The sequence below is a fragment of the Carya illinoinensis genome, chromosome 9 (genome assembly GCF_018687715.1).
Source record: "Carya illinoinensis cultivar Pawnee chromosome 9, C.illinoinensisPawnee_v1, whole genome shotgun sequence".
In the NCBI taxonomy this organism is placed as follows: domain Eukaryota; kingdom Viridiplantae; phylum Streptophyta; class Magnoliopsida; order Fagales; family Juglandaceae; genus Carya; species Carya illinoinensis.
The window spans coordinates 42,254,934-42,264,518 of record NC_056760.1 but is presented as its reverse complement, the minus strand read 5'-3'; the positions used below and the strand labels follow the sequence as shown (position 1 = coordinate 42,264,518).

Genomic DNA, 9,585 nt, shown 5'->3' with positions numbered 1-9,585 from the left:
CCAATGAGGGGGCTGAGACAAGGAGATCCCGTTTCTCCGTCTTTTCCTCCTTTGTGATGAGGGCCTCTCCTCTCTCTTACAAGTGTCCGAAACAGTTGGTGATATCCAAGGGGTTGTAGGTCACAGGGGGGGTTTAAGGATAAATCACCTCTTATTTGCCGATGATTGTGTAATATGGGGTAGGGCAAAAATAGAGGAGTGGGTTAGAATTATGAATTTGTTGGACCTTTATGAGAAAGCATCAGGCCAAACCCTCAACAAATAGAAAACTTCCATCTTCTTCAGCACGAATACGAGTACTGATGCAAAAGCCTATATCCTCCAGGTTGCTACAGGCGTATCTTGTGATGACTAAAATAAATATCTGGGACTACCTACCTTTGTAGGGAGGTCAAAAACCACCACGTTCCAAAACCTCAATGAGAAGATTTGGAAGAAGATCCATTGCTGGAAAACAGGATTTCTCTCAACGGCAGGTAAAGAGGTCCTCATCTAAAGTGTTTTACAAGCAATTCCGACGTATACCATTAGTATCTTTAAACTTCCAGGGGGGCTTCTTAAAGAGATTGAAATGTTGCTGTCTAAATTCTGGTGTTGCTATAACAAGGAGGGGAGAGGAGTTCACTAACAGAGATGGGAGAGATTGGGTTTTTCAAAAAAATATAGGGGCCTGGGCTTCCATGAAATGAGTTGTTTTAATCGAGCTCTACTAGCAAAACAAGTATGGAGAATCATTAAACAACCATTATCTTTAGTGGCCCAGCTCTTTAAAGCAAAGCATTTCAGGAACTCTCAGATATTGGATGCACAACTTAGACCTAGTTCCTCTTACATTTGGCAAGGTCTTTGCTCAATCATAGACTTAGTAAGGAAGGGACTTGTGTGGCGTGTTGGAAATGGAAGTTCTAACCGAATATGGAAGGACAAATGGATTCCAAAAGCAAACACTTTTCAAATTCAAACCATTCCCAATAGCATCCCAGCCGAGTCAAAAGTTGATAGCCTAATCGATGCAACAAAACACAGCTAAAAAAAAGAGTTAATAGAAGCCATTTTCAATCCTGAAGAAGCAGGAATTATTTGCAGTCTTCCTATCAGTCTACAGGGTGCAGGGGACACAATAATCTACGGCTATTAAAAAAAAAGGCTCATTCACGGTCAAAAGTGCCTATTTTGCTGACCTGGATACAAAACACCAAATATTTGGGGAGTCCTCAGGTGTCAACCAGATAGAGTCTCCTTGGAAGATGATTTGGATCCTTGGGGTAATGGGGAAGGTAAAATTTTTCATTTGGAAAGCAATCTCAAACCTACTTCCTACAAAGGAAAATCTCTACAATAAGAAGATCTCAGAAAACCCTTTATGTCCAGTGTTCAACAATATTGATGAAGCTGTTTTGCATGGTCTTTGGGAATGTTTGGCAGTGCGGGATGTTTGGGGGGAGAGGGACACACCAGTTTCCAAATGGGGCAAGAGTTTTGATAATTTTGTGGATCTGTGGACTGAGTTTAGTTGCAAACTTGATGCAGGGGGTCTTGACCTAGTTTCAGTAATTTGCTACAAAATTTGGCTTAGAAGAAATGATTTGATTTTTAGGAACTTGTTCAGTGGACCAAAACAGATTATTAAAGCTGCATGCTCTGACATCGCAGACTTCTCCATGGCTCATACGAAGCCTAAGGAAAGGCGGGATACAGATGTGCCTCCAGCTGAAGTGCCCTCTTGGAAACCTCAGACTTACGCACGGCTTAAGGTCAATTATGATGCTAGTTTCCTCAAACCAATAAAGAAGATGGGGCTGGGTATTGTTATACGAGATTCAAGGGGGGATCCACAGGTGATGTTAGCTGGCCAAAGAGAACCTGTCAACTTAGCCTTCCTAGCCAAAGGTTATGCTTTACTAAGAGCCTTCTCTCTATGTGCTGAGCTAGGAATAGACGAGGCAAATTTTGAGGGGGATGCAAAGTTGGTTATAGACGCAATCTCAGATCCTTCCCCAGATTCTTCCTGGACCGGGCAACTCATTGAAGACCTCAAGCAAGGGCTGTTGTCAAAGCCAAACTGGAAACTTTCTTTTGTCAAAAGGGCTGGTAACAAAGTAGCCCATGAATTAGCTAAATTAGCTCTATCTCTAGTGAATGAAACTGTCTGGATGGAGGATGGGCCGTCTGTGGTTGCACCTCACATTGTTCTGGAAAAACTTTGTGATTTCAGAATGATAGAAGTCTCTTTTCAAAAAAAAAAAAAAATGCACTAGGTGCCAACTACGAATTGCTACCAGGGATAACAAACACCTCACTGTCACCATTTTTGCAATTGGGGAAAAAGTTTCTAAGTAGTCAAGCCCTTCTTTTGAGTATAACCTTTGGCAACTAATCTTGCCTTATATCTCTCAATTGAGCCATCAGCATTAAACTTAGTTTTATAAACTAACTTACAACCGATATGATTTTTATCTGGTGGTGGTTCAATGAGAGTCCAGGTTTCATTTGATTCTAAGGCAGCTAATTCAATGGACATAGCATCTCTCCAATGAGAATGCTTAACAGCTTGGTGATAGAAATTAGGTTCTTTTTTAGATAAAACATAGATGTTAAAAGCTTTATGAGAAGGAGACAAATGTTCATATGATAAAAATTCAAAAATGCTATATCTATTACCTGAAGTGTTATAAGAGCAGCCAAGAGATGATGTGGTAGAGGTAAAAGCTACTGAAGAGGCTAAATTGCAATGATAATTTTGCAAATATTCAGGAGCTTTGTGTTGTCTAGTAGACCTTCTAAGAGGAGGAAAATGATTTACATCTTGTAATGGAGGAATTTGGTTTGAAGGAGGTAAAAAATCTGGTGTAGTAGAATCTAAGACAGGATTGGAATTATTGGACAAGTCAGGTGGAGAGATAGGATAGGAATTATTAGACAAGTTATCTAAAAAATTTGATGATTGTGATATATGGTCTCAAATGGAATTAGGTAGCACTGACTCAAATGGCATGCAAGATTGCTGAGAATATACATCGCTAGAAGAATCTATAATCTGAAAAGGAAATATATGCTCATGAAAAATTACATCTCGAGAAACAAAAAAATTGTGAGATGTCAAATCATACAACTTGTATCCTTTTGTTCCAAAAGAATAACCAACAAATGCACACTTCCTAGCTCTAGGAGAAAATTTTGATATGTTATTGCTTAAGGTAGAAGCATAACATAGAGAACCAAACACCTTAAAATGATTATAAGAAGGTGTATCACCGTAAAGAATCAATTGTGGTGATTTATTGTCAAGAATATGGGAGGGTATATGATTAATGATGTGAGTTGCTGTCAAAACACATTCTCCCCAAAAATTTAAAGGAACATTTGATTGAAATTTTAAAGCTCTTGCCACATTTAAAAGATGTTGATGTTGATGTTTCCTCTCAACTATTCAATTTTGTTGAGGAGTCTCAACACAAGAGGTTTGGTGTATAATTCCTTTGGATTGAAAAAAAAAATCTCTCATTTGAAATTCTAAACTAGTATCTATTCTTATGCATTTTATTTTCTATTGAAACTATGTATGAACCAAATTGTAAAATGCTATAAGAATTTGTTTAACTTCAGACTTAGATTTCATTAAGTAAACCCAAGTTGATTGAGAATGATCATCAACAATGGTCAAGAAAAAATTGAAACCATCATGAGTAGGTACTGAAAAAGGACCCCATATATCACAAAGAATTAAATGAAAAATTGAACTAGGCTTATAAAAGTGAACTGGAAATGATAATCGCTTTTATTTTGCCAATGGACAGATTGTACAATGATGTTCATGTACAGATTTATTGAAATTGAAATTTGGTATTGACTTGGAAAGGAACAACAACCTCGAAGATGAGGGATGACCTAGTCTATTGTGCCACAAGTGATAAGCAGAATTATGTATGGGATTTACACTAGATGGAAAAAAAAAGAAGCAAATGTACTGATTGATGGTTGTTGCAGAAAGTAAAGGCCAGCTGTCTTTTACCCTTCCCAATCATCTTCCATGGGGTAAGGCCCTATATATAGCACATCTCAAGCAAAAAAATGAAACAACAATTTTGGTCAGATGTAAGTTTAGTTACTGAAAGAAGGTTATACGCAAAAGTAGGAACACATTAAACATCTTTCAAAACTAAACCTTTTGATAAATTGACAGTACCAAGGTGTGTGTTATTGTAATATTTTCTCCATTTGGTAATTTGACAAATGTACTGAGAACTCGAGTGATTGTGGTGAAAAGATTTACAGATTGAACAATATGGTTTGTAGCACCTATATCTATGATCCAAGTGCTAGAAATTGATGTGAAATTCTAATTTTTCATGGATGGATAAGTGGAATGACAAACTGTTTTACTTGAGAAAGAAGGCCTATTGGATGTTGATAGTACATTTACTGCCTGAGGAGTGTTTTTGGGTAATTCAATTGGTTGTGGTCGAATTAGTGCCAATATTTGCTAATACTGTTGTTGAGAGAAAGGCATGCAATTTTGATCAAAGGGTGTACTCGAGGGTTAGACCATGACTTGGTTTGCTGATGAAACCTTCCCTTTTTGTTTGTAACTTGGAGGATATCCATGTAATTTGTAACACTTGTCCACTGTGTGATTGGTCATGCCATAGTGAGTGCACAATACTTTTCCTTTTCTATACTGTTGCTTTCCGGTGTTAACCTTCAATTCTTCAACTCTTTTGTTCATAAAAGCTACATTAGATTCAAACCCCACTCTTCAAATGGAGTCAACTTCTCTTTGTTTTTCTTCTTGAATTATTAAAGAGAAAACTTTAGTAATTGATGGTAAGGGTTCCAGTAGTACAATATGACCCCTAACATGAGCAAAATCTTCATTCAACCCCATAAGAAACATGATTACATGTTGGCGTTGTTGATATTCTACAAATAAACGAACAGCCCCACAAGCATAGAGTTTAGATGCTACACATGTACAACTAGGCATCTGATTATAGTTCATGAGTTCATCCCATAGGCACTTGAATTTTCGATAATAAACACTCACTGAGTTTTGACCTTGAGACAAAGAAGAAAGTTGTTTTTGCAATTGGAAAATCATTGGTCCATTGCCTTGAGAGAATTGATGTTTCAACTCATCCCACATATCCTTGGCAGTTTTTGCATATACTATAGTTTCTCCAATATCCCTGACCACAGAATTAAGAATCCATGATAAAACCATGCTATTACATCTATCCCATTTGGAATACGTAGCATTTGTTTCAACTGGCTGAGGAATTGCACCATTGATGAAACCGATTTTATTCCTGGCCTTCAAAGCCATTTCCATTGATCGACACCAGCTGTTGTAATTGTCTCCTGTGAGAAGATTAGAGACCAAGATTGAACCAGGAGAATCTCCATTTTGGGGATGATATGGACTGGAATCTTCTGTATTTGACGAAACAAAGGAGGAAGAATTTTTCACTCTCGCAATAGAAATTCAATTCTTGTATCAATTTTGAAGCAAAACCCTAGGTTTACTTCTTTGATACCATGATACAACTTCAATCAAGAAAATAAAGAGGATTGAAGAAGAGAAAAATGAATGCTTCTATTATTATTCTACTTGCTGAATTACACCGAGTTGCTATTCTCTTTATACAACTGAGGTTTAACTAACTAACAGTAAAAAGACTAAAAAGAGTTAACTAAAAAAATGTTAGCTAAAGTATTTAGTAAGGACTAAAAAGTAAAATCAACTATTATTTACAATACCTCTTCTTCAAGAAATCAGCTTGGGGAAGATTTTTGAAAAAATGTCATCAAGTTGTTGGGAATACCATATCTTCCACTTCTTTGAAAATATATTCGGTAAGATGATAATTCCAAGGCCATAAATAAATCCCAACTCAGCGATTATGATGTTCCAGTCAACCACAATGTCATCATTTGAATGGTTTGGAAGTCAAGATCCTAAGTCTTTGCATTCTTCATGCCGTGGGAAGCCATATAATCCTTCGTTTCCCTCGTAGGATGTTTTCGGAAATCTCATTCTAGGAATTTGCCCCACCAAGTGATTGACCGATAGATCTAGTGATATAAGACGATTCAGCTTTCTAAGAGATGGTGGGATTCGGCCTGTAAGAGCATTATGGGACAAGTTGAGAACTCCTAATGAATAGATTCGTCCTATTTTTTCAGGTATTGTACCCTCAAGATTGTTGTAGGAAATGTCAATCACTATTTCTTTAGAGCTTGACCAGGCAGCATTGGCATTAGGCCCTGTACAACCAAGGGACACGTGGAATTTGTTAGAACGTAGAACAAAGACATGCAACATAAATGCATTCTGCAAGTAACATGGCAAGTAATGGGAAATATTTAATTAAATATGGAAGAGTGTAGACTGTTTAAACTCAAATCATTTAGTCTAATATAATGTAAAATCATTACTTGTTCTTAAAACTTAAGCTGATGGAAAAATGTAGATTTTATTATTTATTTTATATCTTAACATGCAATTGGCCACAGATTTTGGTAGCCCTTTTTCTATTTGATTTTCATTGAGATAAAGAGTTTCTAGGCCACAATTGCTTGGAAATATGTCTATAGTTGTACCAGTGAGTTTTTTTTTCCCAAGATTTAGTACTTCTAGAGTCTGACTCATTTCACTTAAGCATTCAGGAATTGTGCCACTTGAAGGAATTATTGAACAAGCCCAAAACTTTTGATATATTTGGCATTGCATATTGATCTATAGCTTTTTCCACGGAACTTAATACTTGAAAGAGAAAAGAAATAAGCGAAACTAAGGGACATACCAATACTAGCTGGTTTGAAAGTGCTGAAATTGTTCCTTGAAAAATTCAAGTATGTGGCAAATTGTGGGAGAATGGAGAGTTGTCCCTAAAGTCGATTGGAGCTAAGGTCCACGATTCTTAAAGAAGAGACGTTAGAAAATGGTTGCAGTTGCCCTAAAAATTGGTTGTTGGAAAGCTATAGTTTCTGCAATGATGGAAGGGAAAGCAGAGAAAGTGGAATACTCACATCCAGTGAATTGTTACGCAAGTCAAGGTTCACAAGACTCAAAAGCACTTCCCAACGAGTGGAAGTAATTTGACCAGTTAAATGATTGTGAGAAATGTTAATTTTGGTCAGATTCTTAGCCATGCTGAATGATGGAATTGATCCAGTGATTGATTCACTGCTCAAGTCTAGACCAATAACACATCCCTGGCTACAGTACACACCTTTCCACGAATAGTAATCGACACTTTGATTCCAGTGCACCAGTTTTGTGGAGAATGCCTGTCGCATTGGAGACTATTCTGCAATTGGAGCAACAAGGATTTCTAGTCATCCAAACACTGACCAAAGACTATGGGTATCAAGAAAAGCCAAGTAAAGAATGGAATTCTCATTGTAGGTTGCAATGAGAAGATCTACACAATAAAGAAATGAAAAATTGGTGAAAACAATATATAGAAAGCTCAAGAGAGAGAAAAGTCTAGAATTGGGGACAAAAGAAGGAGCATAGAGTTGGCTTATATTGGATGAATTTTCAGGGTCTAAGTAGCTGTGTTCATGGATGTGAAGTCTCGTCATTGGGTTTACGGTTTGCAATTGCATGGACACTTTTCAAGCGGCTATGGACGAGTAGAAAATTGCCTACACAACTTGGTGGCTTTTGCGCAAAAAATGATGACGATATGTTATCACTAGAGCTTAGCTTTCACAAACCTCCTATTCGAGAAGGAGGTTTGGGTCTTCGAAAATTAGAAGAGGTCCAAGAATCTTTATTTATGAAGCTGGCTTGGAATTTATTGACAGGTGATTCTTTGTGGGCAAATTTTTTCAAGCAAAAGTATGTGAAAAATCAGCATGTGACTTTGGTAGATCAACGGAAAGGAACAGTTTTTTGGAAGCATATTGTGGGTATGTTTCCAAAGGTTTTAGGCAATTCTTGGTGGAGGGTGCGGGATGGTAATGTGTCTTTTTGGAGAGATCCTTGGCTTAAGTCGGGAGCTCTTGTCAACTCTTGTGATATATCTAATTATCCTTTTTTGAAAGTCTGGGAATGTAGGCTTCATAATGGTTGGGATATGGATTTGTTACATAGTTTGGTGGGGGACACTAAAATGGAAGAAATTCTTAATTGTCTCGGTGCACAAAAAGAGGGTGGAGATTTATTGATTTGGAAGCCAAATCTGAATGGGGTTTTTTCCTCAAAATTGGCCTGGGAGTGTGTTCATGTTCGTGCACCAAAATCTGAATGGGCTACCTGGATTTGGCATTCAGCTCTTCCAAAAAAATATTCGATTACCATCTGGAAGGCTATGCATTATAGTCTTACTGTTGATAGTCGTATTAGCTCTTTGGGTATTCCTTTAGCCTCAAGATGTGAATGTTGTATGCAGGGGTGTGTGGAAGATCAAGAGCATGTTCTGGTTTATAGGAGGATTGCTGCTGACACTTGGAGGTGGGTATCTACACAGTTAGGGATGCCTTATGATCCGCAGAGATCTTGGAGAGCAACTATGGAGTTGTGGTTTAGGCGTGCTACTCATTCGACTCAAAAAGGTACTTTGCTTGCTCTTGTTCCTATTATTGTGACTTGGTCCCTTTGGGTGTGGAGGTGTAAGGCACGTATGGAAGGGAAACACATTGCTGTGAGTTCTCTCTGGGGTTCTATAAAGGCAGCCATTGCATGGGTGGGTGTCAGGCTACGTGCTAGTAAAAAGATAACTGATGGAGATGAAAAAGTGTTAAATTTTTTTTCTATTCCAGTTAAACATGAGAAGAGGCATAACTTTAGGTTGGTGAAATGGATGAAACCAAGTCCGGGGTGGTTTAAATTAAATGTGGATGGCAGTTCTTTGGGAAATCCAGGTCGTATGGGTGCCGGGGGCATTATTAGAGATGAGAAGGGGCACCTTATTTGGGCTTTTGCGAAGGAATTGGGATATGGCTCTAATAATGAGGCTGAGCTCATGGCGCTTTATTATGGTCTTCAGTATTGTCAGGTCTTACATATTGGAAGAGTGGAGATTGAATTAGACTCGCTGTTGGTGGTTCACTGGTTGCAAAAAGGGCGTTGTGGTATATGGTATCTTGAAGATTATTGGGAAAAGATACAAGTTATGGTCGCAACCTTGGAGGTCAAGATCCAACACATATACAGAGAAGGCAATGTAGGAGCAGATTTCTTGGCTCGCTTGGTGTCTGATCAGAAGAATGGTACATGGAGTTCATACAATGACGTGCCCCATTTGCTTAAAGGTATTTTGAAAGTGGATAAAATTGGTCTCCAGGCTATTCGATTATAGGTTTGGTTTTTTTGGTGGTTTTTTTTTTTTTTTTGTTTTGCAGGTTGGTTTCGTTGTTTTTGTGTTGGTTTTTTCTTGTTAGTTGTTTTTTTTTTTTTTTGTTAGGTCTTTTTAGCACTTGGTTTGGGCTTGTTTTTTTAGAGGTTTATTGTATGCCCCCAAGTGTTTTTTTGTTACCACGGTATTCCTCCGCCACAAGTGAGGATTTATTAATAAACTTGGGACAGAGCTTCTATGTGGGTGGCTACTGGCTCTTTAATATAAATAAAAATAAAAA

At 37.8% G+C, this 9,585-nt stretch overlaps 2 protein-coding genes across 2 annotated transcripts; one reads left to right on the top strand and one right to left on the bottom strand.

The window, feature by feature from the left end:
- Positions 1–1,268: 1,268 nt before the first annotated feature.
- LOC122277120 lies at positions 1,269–2,537 on the top strand. The gene is made up of 2 exons (XM_043086998.1): positions 1,269–2,225; positions 2,484–2,537. The coding sequence occupies exons 1-2, from the start codon at positions 1,269–1,271 to the stop codon at positions 2,535–2,537; spliced, it is 1,011 nt and encodes a 336-aa protein (XP_042942932.1).
- A 3,410-nt stretch (positions 2,538–5,947) lies between these two features.
- LOC122277119 (DNA damage-repair/toleration protein DRT100-like) lies at positions 5,948–7,299 on the bottom strand. The gene is made up of 2 exons (XM_043086997.1): positions 7,030–7,299; positions 5,948–6,331 (listed from the first exon to the last, which is right to left on the bottom strand). The coding sequence occupies exons 1-2, from the start codon at positions 7,297–7,299 to the stop codon at positions 5,948–5,950; spliced, it is 654 nt and encodes a 217-aa protein (XP_042942931.1).
- Between the last annotated feature and the right edge of the window lie 2,286 nt (positions 7,300–9,585).

Excerpts from the sequence above, each read along its gene's own strand:
- LOC122277120 (XM_043086998.1), top strand. The coding sequence starts at position 1,269 with ATGGGGAAGGTAAAATTTTTCATTTGGAAAGCAATCTCAAACCTACTT. Across the intron at positions 2,226-2,483 it reads GTGATTTCAGAATGATAGAA|GTTTCATTTGATTCTAAGGC; the intron begins GTCTCTTTTCAA and ends ATGAGAGTCCAG.
- LOC122277119 (XM_043086997.1), bottom strand. The coding sequence starts at position 7,299 with ATGCGACAGGCATTCTCCACAAAACTGGTGCACTGGAATCAAAGTGTC. Across the intron at positions 6,332-7,029 it reads TGCGTAACAATTCACTGGAT|AATGCATTTATGTTGCATGT; the intron begins GTGAGTATTCCA and ends TGTTACTTGCAG.